Source organism: Notolabrus celidotus, chromosome 4 (assembly GCF_009762535.1).
Source record: "Notolabrus celidotus isolate fNotCel1 chromosome 4, fNotCel1.pri, whole genome shotgun sequence".
Taxonomy (NCBI): domain Eukaryota; kingdom Metazoa; phylum Chordata; class Actinopteri; order Labriformes; family Labridae; genus Notolabrus; species Notolabrus celidotus.
The window spans coordinates 36,658,778-36,681,722 of NC_048275.1; the positions used below are offsets into that span (position 1 = coordinate 36,658,778).

General features: G+C 41.7%; 1 protein-coding gene across 1 annotated transcript in view; it reads right to left on the reverse strand.

Moving 5' to 3' along the window:
- Positions 1-2,389: 2,389 nt before the first annotated feature.
- fbxw4 (F-box and WD repeat domain containing 4) overlaps positions 2,390-22,945 on the reverse strand; it is a 56,449-nt gene continuing 35,893 nt past the window's right edge. Inside the window, exons 6-9 of the mRNA XM_034681890.1 lie at positions 20,238-20,303; positions 12,340-12,480; positions 2,718-2,859; positions 2,390-2,605 (exon numbers count right to left, since the gene is read on the reverse strand). Coding sequence (XP_034537781.1) covers positions 2,471-2,605; positions 2,718-2,859; positions 12,340-12,480; positions 20,238-20,303 — 484 coding nt within the window. The 3' untranslated portion in view covers positions 2,390-2,470. The remainder of the gene's footprint in view (positions 2,606-2,717; positions 2,860-12,339; positions 12,481-20,237; positions 20,304-22,945) is intronic.

Genomic DNA, 22,945 nt, shown 5'->3' on the forward strand with positions numbered 1-22,945 from the left:
GTCCATCAAGTGGATCCTCACATTGTATGTAGTGGATTTAATGGGGGGTCAAACACTCCGATCCCCTCCGGTGTGTGATGTCAGGTGCAAGGGTCAAACACATGTAAAGCCCGACAGTGTGTTTCCAAAGGGATGAGTGTGATGAGGTTTGTCAAGAAGCTAATGTTCCTTAATCCCTTCAAAGGCGTCAGCTGGATCCAGAGTGTTGGAGGACTTACTCACGGGCTCAGCAGACGACACATGCACATGATTTTTATGTGTTGAGCATTTGTGCTCACAGTGCCTCAAGCTAGCGGATTAACCCTTCCCTGGCAGGCTCCAGCATGCTCCTCGTGTGTTAGAGGAAGTTCTGTCAGGCTCACTTTAGTCTGACTTCACTGAGGATGACGGGTTTTCTCCGTCCACCAGCATCTACATCATCATCATCAACACAGACCGATGCAATCTGAGACTTCAACTGTTAAGATCACAAAGGGTCCTACTTCTGAAACATTTATTATTACATCATGACTTTAATCTGATTATATCTGGAGATCAGTCATAAGAAAAGTTCAGAAACTTATCCTGAAGCGTGTTTCAACTGGAGAAGTGATGATACATGTGTTTTTCAGCTGGAGGAACTTTACCCCTGGACTACGTGCGTTTTGATCGGTGGACCCAGGGTCTAAATTAAGTTCAGGGTAGTTAATCTCCCCTCTGAAAAGCCCCTGCTAGAAGGGCCCCCTGAAAGGTCCAAGGACTTTCGGGGGGTGGGGCCTGCAACGCTGAACGTGTCTGATTGGTAGATTAACCTGCAGTGTTTTTATTCCGCCCGCCGTCCACAATAACATCACACACATCTGTGATTCACTTGATTTCTCTTTCTTTCATTAGTTTTTATTTGTTCTATCTTTTTTGTATGTGTGTGTACTTTTCAAAAGAAGAAGCTGTGATTCTCTTGATTTAGCAGCTTGTAACAGTAGTCTTCTCTCAGCCCACCGTGAATGCGTCTCTCCCGGTGTTACATTTTTAAAAGTGACCCTGTAAACTGGAGACCTTCAGCTGAACGTGTCAGTGTTTGTGGAGTTTACACAGCTGTTGAAACACAGAGGGAGTTCCTGGGAATGCAAACTGGTTTAGTTTTTATTAAGATTTCAAAATATCCTCATCAGATATTTAATGATCGTCTAAAGACGTTTATGAGGGATGCATCCGGCTGAAAGTCTCCAGTTAACAGGGTCGCTGTTTAAACCAAAACACCGGCCGATCTCTGCCACGGCTTTTTGAGTTCAAAAGGATTTTAAAGGCGTGTTGAAACGTCTTTGCTACTCGCACTTATCTCCTCTCACGTTCTGGCTTCTCTTCACTGGCTTCCTGTCAGCTTTAGGATCCAGTATAAAACTGTGTTGTTGGTTTTTCAAAGTCTACATGGGTTGGCACCACCATACCTGAGCGAGTGTTTGAACCTGCATGCTCCAGTCAGGGCACTCAGGTCAAAGCACCAGGTGCTTCTTGATGTCCCAAGAGCAAGGCTAAAAACTCAAGGTGACAGAGCTTTCGCTGTGGCTGCTCCCACACTGTGGAACAGTCTGCCTCTGAATATAAGGACCGCTCAGACAACTGAGAGTTTTAAATCGTTACTTAAAACACACCTCTGTGCTTTGGCATTTAGTACCTGTTGAGCGAGACATCAGACTTTTTATTTTGCTTTAATTTATTGTGGCTTTTTCTTATACTATCTATTGTGCTTTTTTTTTTGAATATCTACTCTTTTAAATTAACTGTTTTTTCTTTAATTGATTTTGTTTTTAAGCTTGTACAGCACTTTGGTCAACTGCAGTTGTTTTAAAATGTGCTATATAAATAAAGTTGACTTGACTTGTTTCAGTGAATCCATCTGTGATGAAATATAGCACCATCTAAAACAGCACCAGCTGAGTCTCTTCATGCTAACAGGCTAACTGTTGTGTTGCTCATAATGATACATGCCTGTCCGTCTGCTTCTATGGTGTCATCTGTGATGAATGGCATTCCTCTTTGTTTTACTGTCCTCTACTGGTCTGGTGGTGTAGTGCATCAACTTTTTTTTCCTCCATACGTCACTGGCCTGATTTGCACAATCTACCCGGGACTTCAGCCCGCGATTGAAACGCAGACAACAATGGGGGCACAGGAACCTTTTAGTTCTGGGGAAAGTAGTTCTGGGGGATAAAAGACCCCGGAACTCTTGGATGAAATGCACCTATGGACTCATATCTCTGCCTGTTGGACGATGTGTCTGTATCTGAGTCTGTTCTGTTTGAGTATTCTTGTGCAGGCAAAGTTTATTTAAAGAAATGAACCCAAACTGAAGGCAGAGATGAGAGCTTCTGAATTCAACATGTGATAACGATTCTGCTGGACCAGACAATGTCTTTTAAAATGTGACCAAATTTATTGTAAAAATAAACACATTTATTGCACTAATGAATTTAAACAGAGTTCATGTGTGTCATCTGATGTTACTGGGGGTCTGTCTGAAGTCCATCGAGTGCAGGGAGGTGGCCAGGGCTGCGTACAGGTGAGAGCTGCTGAACCTCAGGCAGTACACCGGGCTGCTCACCGGGTCCGAGCTCAGCTGGAAGAACTGAACAGAAAATAATTGTTTTAAGTTCTTTGTTTATCTGGAAATCAGATGATAAAATAGTGTTTTAAACTTCATCTCATGAGAGACACAGGATCTTATCAACTGTACACACCTGCAGGCACTCCGTCTGACGTTTGTCCCAAAATCGTACGACGCCGTAGTACGAGGAGCCGCTGGCTATCATGTGATTCCCGTCTGTCTGGATGCAGTAAAGAGCACTGTCATGAGGCTCCTCCCACTCCATCACGCACTTCCTGTAGGAAAGGATGAGAGGGTTTACACACTGGTCAAGATGGACAGGATATAAAGAGGTGGGCTTTCCCCTCACTAACGGTGTTCACTCAAGTCAGCCATGTCCTTATTTGGACAAAGCTTGTAAGTTTAATATCTTCAAGTATAACAAGTTATAAAATAATTCACACCCCGTACAGTGTGTGCTGATAGAGAAATGAGCTATTCAGACCTAAACTGTTTTTTGAACCAGGCTGTAAACATGTTTATTAACTGCTGTAATGGGTGTCTATGTGGTTTCTGGTGTTTCTGCAGCCAGCCTCAAGTGGACCCTTGATGAACTGCAGTTTTTAGCACTTCCTCATTGGCTTCGTATTTTAAGATCGGAGGTTGCTGCCTGGTTAAACCACATGCGCCACTTACAGGTACGGCAACACCACGTAGACAAAGAGTATATTGTGCTTGGGGTGGGATTTAAAAAAAAAAAAAGTCATTACACAATTTAAACTCAATTGTAATAAATCTGAAATTCTTATCATAGGCCCAAAATCCCTCACTTCCACCTGCCCAGACTTCTCACTCACTATTGATAAATCCACTGTTTCAGCATCCACCCACATCCGTAACGATGGTATCATTTTTGATCAGTCCCTCAACTTTTAACAACACATTAACAATATTTCAAAAAACTCTTTCTTCCACCTCAAAAACATCGCCCGTCTCCGCCCCTCCCTTTCCTTCACTGCCGCTGAAACTCTCATCCACGCCTTCATCACCTCAAGACTCCATTATTGCAATAGCATCCTCTACGGTTCACCCAGCACCCTCCTCAACAAATTACAATACATACAAAACTCAGCTGCACGCCTCCTCACTCATACCCGCTCCAGAGACAACATCACCCCAGTCCTCCAGAACCTCCATTGGCTTCCCATCCCCTCAAGAATTCAGTACAAGATCCTCCTCATCACCTATAAAGCCCTCCACAATCTAGCTCCCTCCTACCTCACCGACCTTCTGCAGCCATATAATCCCTCCCACAACCTCCGCTCCACCAACGCCAACCTCCTCACCCCTCTCACCAAACCCAAGCACCAAACCTGGGGGGACAGGGCCCTCTCTGTCACTGCCCCCACCCTCTGGAACTCTCTCCCCCAACACCTCAGATTCTCTCCCTCACTCACCAAATTCAAATCCGGACTCAAAACACACCTTTTTACAAAGGCTTTTAAACTAGAATTGATTGATTTTTTTCTTGTTTTGTTTTATTTTGCTTTTCTGCTTTTCTTTGCTTTGTTTGCACTGTTTTCCTTTGCTTTTCTATTGTATAATCTATTTTCTTGTAAAGTGTCTTGGAGAATCTTTTAAAGCGCTTTTATAAATAAAATGTATTATTATTATTATTATTATTATTAGAGCAAGAGTAGAGAGTGACTGGAACATTCATAGAAATGTAGAGGAGTCAAAAGTGTCGTATTTGTCTTTAAAAATAATACTCAAAAACAGAAACACTACATATCACATCGAGCACATTCATACCCTGACCAGAGGCTGCTATTTAAAGCTGGGGTTGGTAATCAGATTTAGATACACTTTTTGTTATACTGGTTAAAATGATCTTTATGTCCTGATGACAATCAATACATAATGTGTTCTTAAAAAAGAGGTAAAAAAAACTGCTATCTACAGCCGGAGTAAACCTGAGAAAACACCAACCAATCACCGTTTTTGGCTCCCCAAATTTTAAACCAATCAAATCCCGTCCAGCCGTTCTGCCCTCCTCCTGCGCGTACATTTCCCCGGCGTGCACTCCTCTGAGTCCCCGTCTCCTGCCTCTACTTCCCCTGACTCTACTGACTGCCCCTCTCACTCGACCTCGGGCCTGTCCCCTCTGACCTGATGAGGTGCTTTGCTCAGGACTGTAGTCCGGATCAGAGTCTAAAAAGCTCTCACCAACAAGCAGAATAATTAATGACGTTCAGTAAGTCCTACAGAAAATATAGATTTATTGTAGCGTCCGGACACTACATGTTCACGAATCGACTCGTCATCACATGTAGCGATGACGAGCCGATTCGTGAACACGTTGAGTTTTAATAACCGGTCACTGTCGGCCGTGATCACGACAACCAACAAAACAACAATCAATGTTTGAATGAATGAAGAACTTCTCCTCTTGTCTCTCCTCTCTCCCACTCGCACACGCTACACCTCTCCTGATGCCTTCACTGACCGTCAACACTGTAGGAATTAAGAACATCTACACTGAACACGTTTAACAAACAGTAGAGCTGTTACAGTATTACATGTGTTATAACTTTTCTCCTGATATCGTGTCACCGGTACAACTGGATAATGCTAGCATGACAGTTGTGAGTACTAACAGCAGCCATGTTTGTTTGTGTTTTTAACTTTCACTATGAGAATGTTTTGGTGAGGACCGGTTTTGAATCAGTCACGATCATATGGTCGAGAATCAGCGGCGCTCGTGCATGTGAGCGGGGGGGGCGTCGTTTTGGAGGAGCTCTGAGGGAGGAGGGGAGGGGTTAGACGGAGTCATGAGGAAAAGCTACATTCAAATTCATGCTGGTTTTCCGAGACTACCAACCCTAACTTTAAAGCGCCATCAGTGTTATTCACGAGGGATGCACCGCAAATTCGGCCACTGAAAATTTTCGGACGAAAAAGGCCCAAAAGTGCATTTTTCGTTTTTTGGCCGAAATACTTTCATCACCGAAACAACACGACCAAAACAGAATGTTGTGATGACGCAAGAAAAAAACGTGGCCAGTGCGCGCTTGTCTGGATAAGGGCCAGTCAGGTGTCAGCCAGGGAGCGCAACCGGGTCATAATCAGTCTGGCGGCGGAGAAACAAAGCGCTAATGGAGACCTGTCACTCAGCTGCAGCCCTCAGCTGAACGTCTCCGCTGTGAGGAACACCTTCAGTCAGCTGATTCACATCCAAACATGCTTTAAACTTAAAACTCCTCCCTGATAGATGAACCAAATATGAGACCACATGATGTTTGTTCCACGTGATAGAAAATCAAAACAAAATAATGTGTTTGAGTAAGTTCTTAACAATCAATTAATCAATACTTGAATAATTGTTGACATCCCCTGTACACAGTCATAGCCATAAATGCAATGGTACTAATAATTGGCATAATAATTTATTTCGGTGTTTCGGTTTTCCCCATCCCCATTATTCACACATCACTGACACAGCTACTGAGGGCGATTTGGGGTTAAGTGTCACTACAACACCTGTAGACAGTGGTACTTGCGATCAAACCAGCAACCTTCTGTTAGAAAGACACCAGTGCACCAACTTGACCCATTAGAGGTGAAGACGCCTTCACAACACATTTACTCCTGAAGTAACAAGACTAACTACAGAGAGCATTTCAAGAGAATGATGGCAGACACCCTCTCCACTTTTAAGAGTAGGCTTAAAACTTTCCTTTTTGATAAAGCTTATAATTAAAGCTGGATCAGGCTTGGACCAGCTCTTGTTATACTGCTATAGACTTAGACTGCCGGGGGAACTGGCACACTGACACACTGGGATCCTAACCATAGACCTTTCTGGAGTCCCTGAGCTCCCTTGTCTCGTAGGTTCCTCTGAGCTGCCGTAGACGTCCTCCTGCTACAGACGTTCTGGACTCCAGCTGATACGGACGTGCTGGACTCCAGCGGCAACAGCTTCTACGACTCGTCTCATCACTATCACCTCTCTCTCTTACTCCCCTCTATCTGTCTTTTCAGACCCAACTCGGTCGAGGCATGATGTCTGTCTAACATGAGTCTGGTTCTGCTCGAGGTTTCTGCCTGTTAAAGGAAGTTTTTCCTCTCCACTGTAACTAGCTAAATACTGCGAGGTGCAATGCTCATGATGGATTAAGGTGGGGTCAGACTGAGTCTTATCCTGTCTTGGTGTTGGGTCTCTGTTCATAATTTGACATAGAGTGGTCTAGACCTGCTCTGTTTGTAAAAGCGTCTTCAGATAACGTTTGTTGTGAATTGGCGCTATACAAATAAAGATTGATTGATGATTGATTGATTGATGTCACAATCTGATGTTTTAACCAGTGTTACATAACACATGTCTAATAACTGACCACACATTGTGGTACTATTTAAATAATATAATAGGAAAAGATAAATCAAAATTACATAAAGTTTATATAAAGGTGTCAGCTTTCGACCCAATTATAATGGAGTTTGTTCAGGAGTCTGAATCTGGGCTGTAAAACAGATGAAACAGATATACGTATCAGTCTTATCACAGATATCAGTAGTATAAAGTACAGATCAGTCTGACCTGGACCAGCACTGGTGAGAATCCTCTCTGTGTGTATGTTTAGAGCTTTGAGACAACACTGAAATTCCATCTCCTGTTTACAGGATAACCCAATACTGTAGTTAACAAGAAGGTGAGTGTGTGTTCCTCCGTGTGTCTGGGTGTCCTTGTGTGTGTGTTTATGTGTGTGTGTGTGTGTGTGTGTGTGTGTGTGTGTGTGTGTGTGTGTGCAGCAGGAGGCTGGGAGGAGGTTGTGGTGGCTGTGGTTAAGAGAGGGGAAGTATTTTGGGGATAAGTATTTTCTGCCAATAGACATCGATCCTCCATTAGTGCAGCCTCATCAATAAGTGATGGAGAGACACCGGGGGCAGACAGGGGGGCAGCAGAGATGTCTGGAGGCTCTCTCTCCCTCTCACATCAACACACACACACACACACACACACACACACACACACACACGTGAATGCACTCTCTAATTCTGGAGGAGGGAGGTCACGAGTCCCTGATGAACACTTTCTTTAAAGTTTGATTTGAATCATACTCAGAGAATCAGAGATATGAAAGAACGATCACATACAATAAGAGAGTATGAATTAATGCTTGCAGAGTCAGTGACGTCTTTTACATCTCTTCTGTAAACTCAGTTTAAAAGACTTTATGTGAATTCCCCTTTTAATTGCTTTTAATTTAATTTATTTTTATTTATTTATTTAATTGATTCATTTGAATGTATTTATTTGACTATTTACTGTTTTATTATTTAATCTTTTTTATTTATTATTCCAATGTTCTTAATCTATCCCTTTCTTTTTTCTCTGATGAGTCTTCTTTTTAAACCTTTTTATTGTCATTGAATGCCTTTTATTTATTGATTTGATTAAAATTTAATTTATTTATTAATTTAATCAATTTATTTTGATTTATTTCTATTTATTCATTTATTTATTTTACATTAATTTTACTTATTTATTCGTGTATTTATTTGATTTTTTTGTATTCGTGTATTTATTTTGTTTTTATTTTTATCATCTATTTATTTTATTTGTATTTACTTATTCATTTATCATCTTTATTTAACTTATTTATTCATGTATTTATTTTATTTGTATTTATTTATTCATGCATTTATTTGAAAAAAAAAAGACCCATGTAAAATGTATTTTTTGGTCTACTGTTTTATGACTTCATTCTGTTTAATTTATTCTTCATTATTTTATTGTTATTATTATTTTGTATTATTTTTTATTATTTTTATTACTCTTATTACTCTTATTAATATTATTATTATTATTATTATTATTATTATTATTATCATCATTACTACTAATATTATTATCATTATTATAGGAGAGTTCTTAAATGATTCCACAGACTTATTATTAATGTTGGAGCACACCTACAGGACAGTAAGGTTTGATCCTCATTAGGTTGTAGTTATTTCTCTCCTTCAGGAGTTTCACCAGCTTAGAGTAATAACATAGGGAATCTAACTGTTATTGAGAGATTGTAAAGTTAGACTGTGGTTGTGCGTACAGAATCCTGACAGGATGAGACCCTGGTGCAAACATCAGGGTCAAACACAAGTGTATCTTAAAGAGTTTTGAAAATGAGTTATCTTACGACCTAACAGATCCGTTAATGATCTGATGATGATGTTTGATGACAAGGTTTATAGAGAGGAGTTTTATCAGAACAAGAGTGGATTCTTTCCTCCAGAAGAGATGATCGCACAGAAGTCATAAAACCTGATCCCTGATGAGATCTGTGGAGCAGGATCACGTAGAATCTGCTTTATTTGCTTTTGTATAAAAGTGAATTTCTCGTTCTATTCGTGAGTCACAACTTCCAGACAACCTGGACCTCCTGGATGACCCTGGAAGCCTTTTGAGGCCAGTAAGGTTTGCCTGTATGAATTATTGATGTCTAAAGAGGGACCCCCCTCTGCCACCTTTACCCCAACCCAACCCAATTCAGAATCCCCAGAGCGACCTGCCAATCAGATCTGATTTGTCTTACTTGACTGATCTTCTGAAATACAGCCTGAACCCCTTTAATCCCAAAATAAAGGCTCGCTCTCTCAACACGTTAGAGACCCTGCAGGCTCTCACTGAGGAGAGGGGCTGCTGCATTTAAACACCTCCTCCTCAGTGGGTTCACTCTGCTAACACAACTCTCTGCTCAGAGGGATTTTAACTTCATGTCATTTCAAAGCTTTGAATCCTGCACAGATAAAACAGGACAGAGGAGGAGGAGGAAGAGGAGGAGGAGGAGGAGGAGGAGGAGGAGGAGGAGGAGGAGGAGTGTTTTCACTTTTAAGGTGTTTATTTTGAAGCAGTAACTGTGTGTGCAGGAAACACTGGAAAGGCTCACTCAAGACCTGCTGTCGGTCTGTGACAGACAAACCTTCATCAAAGAAATATTAATACATGTTAAATGCAATGAGAATTATCAATCAGGGATGGGATTACGTGATATCTGTCATGTTGCTTTGTTATGATCCATTATTGTTCTTTGTTTGTAGTTTGTTTTCTCTATGTTTCCTGTCTTGTGTTCTTTATTCCCAGTGTGTGTTTTCTCTGGTGCTTCTTAGTTCAGTCTCAGTGTTTCCTGTTTCATTTGGGATTATTTGTTCCTTCTGTGTCTGGTTTAGTTTTACTTCCTGCCCTCGTGTTTCCCTCCAGTTTGATTGCACCGTAATAAGTTCCAGAAACGGAGAAAATCACAACGACTGCAGATGTTTTCTTCTTCTTTTGCTATTTAATCCAGTTAGCATTCTTCTTCTTCTGTTACTTAATGCGTTTAGCACACAGCTTTGAGACGCTCTATAGCCACCGTCTGGCAGGAATATAGTATTACAACCAGGCACCGGTAAAAATGATGAAAAATTGTACTTTTAAAATGAGAAAACATTCAAAGTAAATCTTCAATTTTACTAAGTGAACAAATTTTTGAATATTCGAAAATCATTGCCCCTCCCTAATAAGCACCACATTTGTCTTCGGTGTGTCATCATTGGATTGACAGTTCCTTAAAGGTGACATATCATGCAAAATGGACTTTTTAATGGTTCTCTACCTGAAATATGTTTCCCTGGCATGTCTACAAACCCCCCGAAAATGAAAAGAATCCATTCTGCCCCTGTTCTGATTTCTCCACCTTTCTGTAAATGTGTGTGAAACGAGCCGTTTCAGACTTCAGTGTTTTTGTTACGTAACAACAATATCCGGTCTGTCACGGAGTCAGAGCTCGGAGCTTGTTCAGCCCATAGACTGTATAAAATAATACTGAATCCCTCCTCTGTTTTTCATTACCTGCACAAATGTGTGGTAACAAGGAGCTTAGGAGGGAGGCATGCTAGTTGTAGGCTGTCTTAATAAACACAAAGGTCAGTTTTACTCCCCACGTCTGCAGATTTGAAGATCTAGTGGATGATTTTTATTTGTCATGGATAAGTGCTAGCGCTAATTAGCATAGCCACATAGCTATATGTTCATAGCTGTAGCTGTAGCTGTAGCTGTAGTTTTAGCTGTAGCTGTGTACCAAGACACACGTCGACATACTGACAAATAAAACAACAAGAAACACAGAATCTGTGACCAATCCTTCATAAAAGGTCCTGCTGCCTTTCTGGCAGAGGTCGGTTTTACTCCCCACGTCTGCAGATTTGAAGATCTAGTGGATGATTTTTATTTATCATGGATAAGTGCTAGCGCTAGTTAGCATAGCCACATAGCTACATGTTCGTAGCTGTGTACCAAGACACACGTCTACATACTGATAAATAAAACAACAAGAAACACTAAATCTGTGACCAATCGTTCAGAAAGGTCCTGCTACAGGCGCCTCTCCGTCAGGATCAGATTCAGAGGGTTGAAGTAACGTGATCTCTGAGCAGCCGTGTATATTCAGCCAACATGTAAACATTAGATCAACGTGCTGGAGAGCCGAGGCACATCCACTTCCTGAGGGGGCGTGGTCAGAGGGAAAACAGAGTGTTCTGATGAGGAATGAAGAAGAGGGTTTTTCAGGCAGACCAAAATCTGATTTCAAAGTGTTTTTTTGAGCATAAACTTGAAAGACATGTTTTGGGGACCTCTTTGACCAATATATATTGATGAAAAAAGTGTGATATGTCCCCTTTAAGAGAAAAGTAGTTTCTGACACTTGGTCTCTTTTAAACCTCAGCCTGTTTATGTTTAGCATCTTTGGCCGTCTTTCTGTTTTCTATAAGGAGTTAATCCTGAGTTTGGGTTCTTGTCAGATGCACAGTAGCAGGGGTTTAGTTCATCTTTTTTTGAGCTTTGTTTGTTTTGGCTTGATATTATTTGGTCTTTTCTCTTTCCCCTTCTTGTTGTTTTCGATATTGTGGTTATTCCTTCGTGATAACTATAAGAACTCCTTTGGTCCACAATTGTGTCCACATTTCCCAGACAGCTTCATGTTGATTGTTGTTGTTCTGGCTGCTTGTTGCATTTTGTGTTGCAGAGTTTTGAGACCAACCTGACCAACCTGCATGGCTAACATCAAATGAAAACACACCAGCTTGTTGGACTTAAATTAGACTCTCTGTTTAAAAGCTTAGAGGGAAACAAGTATCAGTGTTTCAGCCTTCACATGCTCTACTACTGAATTCAGATTTATTGAACACTTTGAATCTTTAAGAAAGGAATACAAACTTAACAAACAAACACCTTCATGTTCAAGTTTGTAACTACACTCGTACAATATCCTTCAGAACCAGAACAGAGAGTTCAGTTTCCTCGTCTGTGTCTTTGCACATTCTCTTTTTGAAGTTATATTTTTGGGCAGTTTCGCCTTTAATGGACAGGAAAGCTGAAGAGAGAGGAAATATGGGGAGTGGAGAGTGGGGGATGACATCCAGTAAATTGTTGAGGCTGGAATCGAACCTGTGACCTCTGCGACGAGAGCTATGGCCTCTGTATATTGGGCGAGCCCTTAGACCGCTAGGCCAACGGCGCCCCCATCTTTGCCCATTTTCTGCTAGAAGCCTGAAGTGATGTTTAGAGAAGCTCTGTTGGTGTCATCCTACATTCACTGACAAACACTAAGATAAAATAATTCTGTTAAATCTAAAATCATAATCTGACAGCTGATCACGGTGTTCAGCCACATGTTCAGGAGTACCTCTGCTGCACTAAGTGTTAAGTTGAAGCTGACATGAGACAGAAGGTGACGCACCGTGGGTTTAATCGGAGGTCCCACAGTCGGATGTAGGTATCATAGCCGCAGGTGTACAGCTGGTAGGGAGACTCAAACACCATGTCCAACACACCGGCCCCGCGGCGAAACTCTGAGCCCAGACTGCACACACACTCCAACCTGGAGGAGAGGAGAGGAGAGGAGAGGAGAGGAGAGGAGAGGAGAGGAGAGGAGAGGAGAGGAGAGGAGAGGAGATCCAGTTACTGTGAGATAAACAAGTTTAGTTTGTTGTAAGAGAAATAAATCCATCTGCTGTTTAGCATGTTTGAAATGTGTTGCACAGACTTTATGACGCAGAGCCTGACACGTCGTCCACTCAGAGACATCTTCAAGCTTTCTTATGTTACATCTAGGGTTGCAAAGGGGTGGAAAATTTCCCTTAAATTTTTGGAAAGTTTCCTGTAAATTTCCATGGGAAGTTAAGCTGGGGAATTTGGGAAATTTATGGGAATTTATGGGAATTAACTGGGAATTGAGGGTAATTTAATGGGAAGGTATCATATCCAAGCATAAATATTTGTTTTGTTATAAGCAGACATCCATCCAAAATAATACAACTAAAACAGATTTATTTGTAAGTAGAACTTTATCAAGTGTTAAATATTTTATTGAACAATCAATTATTTCATTAAAGAACAAAAACATGGATGTTGAGTTAAATATTACTCATCCCCCCGACCCAACCCATTCAAAAATTAACAAAAATGCAATCCCAACAAAGTCCTATTTAAAGTGTTAAATGAAAAGAGCTGCTCGCCCTCCAACAAAGTCCCATTCAACATGCAAATAAAAAAGCATCTTTCCTCAAGCTTCTCAAGCCTAGCCTCTGCATTTTTGCTAAACCCTTTCAGGCAATGGGTTCTTCCTGGGTCTCATCAACATCCTTATTTTATTTTATTTAACCTTTATTTAATCAGATAAAAGACCCATTGAGATCGAGACCTCTTTCGCAAGGGTGACCTGGCCAAGAGAGGCAGCAACATACGTCATAGTAAACAAAACAGACAGATAACAACGACAACAAACATTAAAATATAAAATACAAGCAATTTGATCAAATAAAGTGCAGAAGTTATTTTACAGTTACAATCCTCCATGTCCACTTCCTCAACATCCAACTCCGACTCTTTCTCTTCAGTGTCACTGTCCAGCCCTGTTGAGGATGGCTCTGCATAGATATTCAACTGCACTTGCATGAAATCTTGTTGTTTCAGTCAGGATTATGCTAAAATATCTTTTCCCCAACTATATTTAAGTTCCCTATTAAACAGCCAACCTTCAATTTAGTCAATTTCTGGTTTATTCCCATAAATTCCCGTTAATTCCCATGGAAAGTTTCCAAAAGTGAAAATTCCAAGAATTTTGTAACCCTAGTTACATTGGACTGAAATAGACATCAGTTCAAGTTTTGGAGATTGAATCAGAATTTACATTTGACATTTTCACAAAAAAAAACCATGCTTCAGGTTATATCTCGATCTGTGAGAGGAGTGTGTTTATGGTCTGTGTGTCACTGACCCGTCATTAAAACAAGGCTCTGCAGGTGGAACTGGGAACCACATCATTTGAGTTTACGGACAAGTGAGAAATAAAGTGTCTGGGTTGAATTAGTGTAGCATGTGTGTGTATGTGTGTGTGTGTGTGTGTGTGTGTGTGTGTGTGTGTGTGTGTGTGTGTGTGTGTGTGTGTGTGTGTGTGTGTGTGTGTGTGTGTGTGTGTGTGTGTGTGTGACAGTCGCGCCCAGCAGCACCATGCTCTTGTGATCACAGCTCTGTCCTGCTTGCTCCTTGCCTCTTGATTATTGGAGAATAACTTGCACTCAGCGGGGCGGATTATTGCAGAATAACTGTCTCTTTGTTGCCATTTAATACCCTCCATGACCGTGACTGTGTGCAACTCCCGCACGTTTGATACCTGCCCCGTAGCAACCATTTAAAAGAGGCTGCTGGCCTTGGCGACCGAGCAGCCCTGCGCTTTGACTCGTGCCCCCCTCCCTCGCCCTGGAGCTCAATCCGCAGGCTCGGGCTGGTAATCCCCCAGCCTTACCCCAGGGGGCCTTCTTATTGGACCAGGGCTTTCCCCACAGGGCGCCTTATTGGGTGAGAGCTTTCCCATTGCCAGGGTCTCATGACTAAGACCAGGCCAATGGGGAGTCTGTGATGAGGCTGAGTTTGTGCCTGTGTGGGGTAGTGACCCCTCGTTTTCCTCTTACCACTAAAACCAAGAGGCTTAGCACATGCCACACAAAAAGAAACTCATTTAAGTCAAAGGGATACATGCCTGTTCATTCATAACTAAATCATGATGTCTCCATCACAGCACTGGCACTCTTACTCAACAAGATCATCAATTTATTACCCTTCCTTCCGAAACCTACAAACACGACGATTACAATCTAGAGCCGCTCTGAACGAACCGCCACACAGAGGAAAATTAAACCACGGTTTCCATAAAATGCACCTGACACCTGTGCACAGATCTTAAAGCCAGTAATAGCACCGTGCCATGAGTTAGTGCACGGTGCAAAACAGCAGGGACTTTACAAATTGGTAGGTCACTGGCTTTTATGGGCGGCATGTTATTACAGGATGGAGGCATAAGCATATAATCTGTCAAAATGACTGTATCTGTGAGCGAGCGGCGGCTCAAAGTTCTAATCTGACCCTCCTTTCTACTGCTCGTCTGGGTCCACAACGCTGAACACCTGAGTCTGGCCCCAAGCACACCACATGGACGGCTCTGAAACACACTAAATCATAACCGTCACACACAGACCGCTCTTAAAAGGTTGGTGTATTCAGGAGAACTTGAGAGGTGGGACGCTGTAAAGGTCAAAGGGTGGCTGGCGGTGTTAAAGCCATCAAGTTCACAAACAAACAGAAAAAAGCAGGTGACATGTTTGTCTTTTAACTTGATTTATATCTGGATTTTTAAAGGGCTGACACAGACTTTAGCAGGACTGACTGATTCTTTGTTCTTTGCCTTTTTCTGGTACAACAATTTAAAGAGACAGGAAGTATGGGAGAAGAGCGAGGGGACGTCACGCAGAGGACGGTGCCTTCAGTCTGGGTCAAAGCCAGGCCTGGTTTGGGAAGGACTCAAGTCTCTGTAGACCAGGCCCACACAGTAACCATAAAAGCTACACTTGAGCCACAATATCATGACTTCTGACCTGAAATGAAATCGTCCTTCTTTAAGTGGACTCTTCATTTTTTTTATTTTGCACCCATGTGACTTTGAAGCGTACTCAGAAGGCTCTTTTCTAATACAAGCAAAACTTTAGTAGAGATATGTGTGCTGATTATTCATTGTCTGCATCTGTAGGCTGTAATATTTTGCAGCCAGTGCAGTCCAAGCATGTTCTCCTTTATTTTTATTTTATTTTATTTTTCAAGTATTTATCTGATTTTATTGTAATGATTTGAATTTTGTTTTTTATATTTATCTAACTTTGTTTTATTAATTTGATCCAGATTAAATTTTTTTTATTCTAAATATTTCATATTACTTTCCTCTATCTTGTTTTCGTCTTGTATCTTTTTACCCATTTCTGTTGTTTGATGTCTCTGTTCTTTTTTGAAGCACTTTGGCCTGCATGCTTGAATGTATGAAAGGTGCTATATATATAAAAAATGAGCTGAGTTCAGTCTCCTGAACATTACATGAGAAAACAATGTTGAAGCCAAATCTCAAACATCGTTTCCAACATGTTCTTAAAATGAGCTTTCATGTTGGAAAAGGAAATTCCTGCAGACCTGATGGTCCCTAAACAGGCAGGTAATGTATAAAGTCCAGTGAGGATGTTTTCTGCTTTACACGATAGGTTAGAGTTGACTGTGTTAAACTCAAAATAACAAGATTACTTTAAACTGATCATAACACATCAGTTGGTACTATTCAGGCTTACTTTTCATTGGTATGGTTATGCCCTTGCTGTACATACCTAACACTTGACACTTTTGCATGTAATCCAATATTACAGTCTTGAGCTTAAATTGCAGAACTACTGACATATCCTGTATAATAAATGGACCTAGTATTTGTGAAGTGATCCATCTGTTTTGAAGCCAATCGTTAGCAGGTGCACTATTGGAAATGCTGAACTCAACCTAAGTTATGTCGAGGTAGTGTGAGGTAAAGAGGCGGACTTTGAGCCTCCTCGCCAACAGCTGCAGTGTTCCCGCCTGATCATCTCCTTTGAATGGTGTGTATGTGGTTTCTGCAAGCGGCAACCTCAGGCCGTGAGCATTGATGCCAATGTGGAAGTGTTAAAAACTGCATTGAGTGTCCAGTTGAGAATGGCTCCGGAAGTACCGGAAACCACATACACACTCATTCAAAGAAGCCGATCTTTACAGCAGAAATAAACATGTTTACAGTCTGGTTCAAAAAACGAGTGTAGTCTGGATAGCTCATTTCTCTATCGGCACACACTGTATGGGAACACATTATGATAGCCACATCTGACATGATCAGCAGGCGGGAACTCTGTAGCTGTTGGCTAGGAGGCTCAAAGCCCGCCTCTTGCTGTCACACTCGACAGCAGTTATGTTGAGTTCAACATTTTAAATATGGCCGCCGCCGCCGATTGGCCTCAAAACAGCGCTTCAGAAACATATGACATAACGGATACTACATCCATTATTTATACAGACTATGGGTTTCTGGTGTTTCTGTAGCCAGCCTCTAGTGGACACTCGATTAACTGCAGTTTTTAACACTTCTGCATGGGCTTCATATTTTAAGAGCGGAGGTTGCCGCTTGATTGCCGACTGCCTCAGTTGCATGAAAGAAGAACCTACCTGAGTTACGCCCAAATGATCAACTTAGAAACTGGAAACAAAGTCCGACAGTAAAGACAAAATACGTTAAATGCTAAGGTAATTAAAACTTGGTATACTAGAAAGTAACTGCACTGTTTTAATCATTTCATGGACTATCTGTGCAAGTGGTCAAATCTATAAGAAATAGTCCCTTAACTCAACCTTAACATGAACCCTTCTTTAAGTCTGACAAAAAAAATTTACATTTAAATAACAGAAATTGAAAAAGATTGTTTTTTAGTTGAATCATTTTGCAGCTTGAGAACGAAGCAGTTTGAGCTGCAGCTACTTTGTGAGATGGGTAGACTGTTGGCCCTGGGGGGCACAGACTTAGTGATTGTTATGAAGGGGCTGCTGGCTGTGTGACATACAGGGTCTAAGTCCTGATTTCAGCCTGTCTGGTCTCACTGCAGGAGTCAGGTTGGCTTTAGAGGCCACACACACACACACAAATTGGGAAAGGAATCATTAATGAATTGACAATGTAGAAAGAAAAACAAGAAGAGGCTAAAGGTATTATCCTTTAGTCTGGGGAAAGAAAAGTAGTGTGTGTGTGTGTGTGTTTTGTGACAGAGGAGGTTGGAGGCTCTTGTAAAGTTAAGTCAGGAGCCTGGGGACGCACCGGGGAACAGGCCCTTTCGTCAAAAGCCGTCAGACAGGTAGAGAAAGGACACCCTGCTGAGGTTTTTACTTGCTAAAACAAACAGAGGGGAGCCATGCAACCTGCTGCACGTCCACCCAATTTACTCTGCACCTCTGAGGTCTCTGCAGCAGGAATGTGAAAGACAGCAGAGAGGAGGGGCGCCGGCTGCTGGGACCCATCGACAATGACCACCTTCAAAACGTCACATACACACACGCGCACCGCAAAGACAATACTGCTGCAATTTGTACAACAGAGCTCCCGACCCGATGCAGACATTTTACCCGACTCTTTTCAGTTCCAGGAATGTCAGGAATCCTCGCCCGGCCATTTGATTGTAAAAAAGGAGGGCTCCCTTTCTGAAGGAACAGAGGGGAATCTTGGGAGCTGGGAGTGATGGTCGGGGTCCTTTCTCTTTGATGCTTTTTTCCCGCTCTGTGTTTAGCCATGAGCGGAGACAGTGTGAAAAGTTGGGGTGCTGCTCCAATGGCGCCACTTGTGTGGGATCCCTCTCTATATGACTGATTATAAGACCTCTTTGTGTCACCCGGAGGAAAAAAAACACAGAAGTGACTTCAATGAGGAGGAAAAGAGAGAGTGTTAAATTAAGTTCAAATCAAAGCAACACGAGATCAATGGAAGCCTGGGATTTATGACCTCTCGCTTTTTAATGTTACCAAACTTTACCAACCTGCTGTTAGCATTTCAGACAAACCAATGTGACATTTCTGACTGATGACAGGAAGCACAAACAACTCTGGAATTTATCTGAGCTGTTTTCTATTTGTGACCTTCAACATCTTTCATTACAGAGCCTTTAAAGACATATGAGGTCAAAGCGTCTGCTATCAAATGTTTGTTTCCTTTTCTTTGGTGTTAATCATGTTGGACTTGAGTTTCTGACAGGAAGTCTGTAAAGCTTCTCATGTCAGCAAAATAACTTTATCATGATCTGATTTAGGAAGAAAAAAGGATGATAAGTGAAGACTTTCTTCAGCTTTCTAACTCGTCAATGTCTCTCATTTTTCCAACAAGGACAGAAAGAGACAGCTTGGGTCTCTTTACGATGTTCTGGATGTGGCAGCTGTTTTCCTTGAGTGTTGTTTGGTGCTGCAGGTCTTAAGCCTGATTTATACTTCTGCGTTGAATCGACGGCATAGCCTACGCTGGAGGTCCGCATAGCTCCTGCACCTACGCAGAGGCCTACGCACGTAGCTGACGAGCACCTCCTCCAAAATGTGACAACACATTGAATTGACGCGGACCGCAAGCCCTGTGATTGGTCCGCTCGGCGGCATTGTATTTCCGGCATTTGCAGCACTTCCGGTATCCCCGCTCATCGGCCGTGTATTTCATCTCCTCTCTATTCTTCATGTAATCATGTCTGTATGATAAACAGCAACATGTATCAGCTGTAGATTAACAGAACACACTCTGAGTCTCTGTGGCAGAGAAACAGAGATTGTAGCCAGAACCTGGTCTCCTGGGTTCACCAACGTTTACAGTGTTGCTCAAAGACGAGCTGATGAACAGGAAACATGTCTCTGAAGGAACTGTTTGAGACGTGATGCTGCATCATATTTAAAATGAGCAGATATTTTTCAGTTTCCCAAACCTTTAGGAATTAGTGCTATTTATGATGCTTCTATCTGAAAAGTCAAAGAGACGATCAGCTTGAGGACGGGGTGCTCCATGTCTGCAGGTTGAGGGTAGGGAAAGTTTTCACATGCAGCCAGGGAGAAAAACTAATCAGTCGGACTATAGAGGAGGCATGCTTGGTCTGTAAAACCTCACACCATGTCAGCTTCCCTCACCACCTGCGAACTCGGGAATAACCTGCCCACCCATTCCTTCCCTCACTCTTCCTGTGAGTCTCATATCTTCTCCCCTCCTCAAATTTCCCAACCATTTGGAAGCAGGAAGCAGCTTCCTGTGTCAGCCTCTTTTAATTGGCCCAGGTAAAGCTGGGAATTAAAGCAGATCTGGTTGGGATGTATCAGGTTTAAGCCGCGCCTTTCAGAAACAGGAATTTTCAGAGACTCCTTGTTTTAAAATCTTCCTTCACCTACACCGGTGTTTTCAAATCGGAGCTTAGCTCTCTTATTCATTAAAGGCCAGATGGTGCCGTTTAAGACGACACTTCATATCGACCACATCCACGCAGGAACAGGTTGGACTTTAATCAGCGGCTGATTAATAACAGAAAACACCGGTTCATATGCTGAAAGACATTTCTAACAGGAGAGGGTGTTTATCCCTGTCCTGAACGCTCACTGAGGCTTGGTTGAGCCCAACAAGAGGAAGAGGAAGAGATGTTTTATAAAGACACAGGAGGGTTTACTTAAAAGGCAGGGAGACTGTATCTCTGATGTAAAGAGGATATTTGTGTGTGTGTGTGTTTCGTGACTTACCGGTCAACATCCCAAATGCAGAGCGGGGAGAGATTCTCACAGCATGCAGTGCCTGTGACAAAGGAGCTGTGGAGAGAGAGAGAGAGAGAGAGAGAGAGAGAGAGAGAGAGAGAGAGAGAGAGAGAGAGAGAGAGAGAGAGAGAGGGAGAGAGAGAGAGAGAGAGAGAGAGAGAGAGAGAGAGAGAGAGAGAGAGAGAGAGAGAGTTAAAAAAAAAAAGGGAAAACTAGAACCTTTCATAAAATGTTAAAATTGTATTTTATTTTAGTCACTTTTTATTGAATTTATTTATTTATTAATGATCTAGTTCAAATTGTAGTTATTTTTTATTTGATGTATTTATCTATTTTTAAGTATAGCATCTTATTTTCTTTTAATGGTTTAATATTTTAGTGTTTTATTATCTTAGAAATGTATTTCATTTTGGTGAGTTTAATTTCCTGTGTTGAGTTTTAACCAAGCAGCAACCTCCAGTCTAAAAATATGAGTCAATGCGGAAGTGTTAAAAACTGCAGTTCATCGAGGATCCGCTTGAGGCTGGCTCCGGAAGTACCGGAAGTCACATACACATGAATGGGAAAAGACGATCTTTGCAGCATTAATAAACATGTTTACAGCCTGGTACAAACGATGACTGTAGTCTGAATAGCTAATTTCTCGATGTACTCTCACTGTGAGGGGGGTGAATTTTTTTCTAATTCGGCAATTTCGAAGATATTGAGATTACCAGTCTTCCAATGAGAGGCACAGCTGCCTGTGGGAACACTGCAGCTGTTGGCTAGGAGGCTCAAAGCCCGCCTCATTACGTCACACTGGCTCGACAGAAGCAATATGGCTGCCGCAGCCGATTGGCTTCAAAACAGCGTTCAGAAACAGATGGGTGACGTCACGGATACTACGTCCATATTTTATACAGTGGTTTTAACATCTTATTTTTTGTGTTACAATGTCAGTGTATGAAAAGCGCTTTATAAATAAAGTCTGATTGATTGATTTATTGATAAACCACAACAATGGCAGCAAAACCAACATTAAATCACCTGAACCTTCTCAATCCTATCTCAGATATCGGATACTGATTAAATGCTGATCAATCAAACAATCCAAGCCCAAGATATGAGCTGAAAAGCATTAACCAACTGATCAACCTAACCAACGACTGATTGACAACTAGGGATGCACCGATCCGATCCTGGTATCGGATATCGTCTAGATCGGACTTAAAAAGCTAGATCGGATATTGGTGACAAGGGGACGATATATAGTGCCGATCCATATGGTAGATCTATTCATCTTAGTTCTATGCTTTTCTGGGTTTACAACAGCCATGTGTGTCTCTTATGTCATCAGCGCCACCCGGTCTGTGCATTTTTGCCCGGTGGAGCATGATGGAGGATAACTACAGAGGCTCTGCAGTTTAGCTGCATGTCACGCTTCTTTTGCTAACAACAAGTGACTGTACGTCGTCTCTCCTTAAAGCTCCAGCTCGTATTAAGGAGCAGAAACATGCTGAGGCACATTTTATTTATTACTGATTCATTTGTGGAGAATCTTTGATCAATACATTCATCATCTGGTCTATAAAGTGCCAACAATGATGTTCATACTTTCTAAAATTAAATCATGTGAGCTGCTTCAATCAGTCTTCTCTAAGTGTCCTTACACCTGTGTTAGTGTGTGATACGAACTCTACTCATTCAAAGCTCCATCTATTCAAACTGTGGACAAACATTATGGATGCTTTGGGCTACTATACATTAGTAGTATTAAAACATTGTATTAAAAGAAAGAGGCAGTGATAAATATCAGTCCAATAAATGAATGGTTGATAATAGAAGGGATCTATGTTTATTCATTGTTCCCATAATATGATTTTATTTCACACTGTAGATGGCAGTGTGTGATCTACCATCAAATACAGAGAAGAAGAAGAAGTGAGGCCACTACATGCTGATGAAAGGGTAAAGATGGTGTCACCGGTGTGGATGTTTTCACTGTTTCTGAGGAGGATAGCATGATTATAACTTATAAAACAAGCACTACAAGTGTTCCAAGAAGAGGAGAAAGTCCTCAGGTTTCAACACAATGAATCTTTTAAGTCCTGAAAATGAGTCATCGCAACAAGGACGTATTAAGAAGCAGCCAGCATTAGCACCACGAAACAGCAGCAACAGAAAACTGCAGACAGTTCAGCAGAGAGGACTCAGTGAACGTTCAGCACCTGATGATCACCTTCCTCCAGGTAGAGACCGAGGACTTCAATAGCTCATATCTGGACCAGTATCCTGAGTCTCCTCTGCAGACTCTACCTGATGTGATCTCTACACACACTCAAAGTCTGATCCACAACAACATCAGGGATACGAGTCTGAGAGGATGCTGAGTGTGGCGGCCCAGTGATGAAGACTTAAATAATGAAGGAGACGTTACTGCACAGGGACAACCAGAAAATATTGGAAATAACTCTTTGATTCTTACAAAGTGAACGAATATTTGAATATTTGAAAATCATTGTCCATCCCTTCCCCAGAAGAGTGAAGTTCATGGGTTTGAGTGAGGTCTGTGTGACTGATTTCATGAATCAACATATTTATAGATTTAACATCATTTTAATTGAAAATGGGTCAGTTTTAGTTCTGTAGCCTCTGAGGGAAATTTAACTCCATCATTTTCCTTCAGCATACTTACAGCATACCTTCTTTGGCTTGTC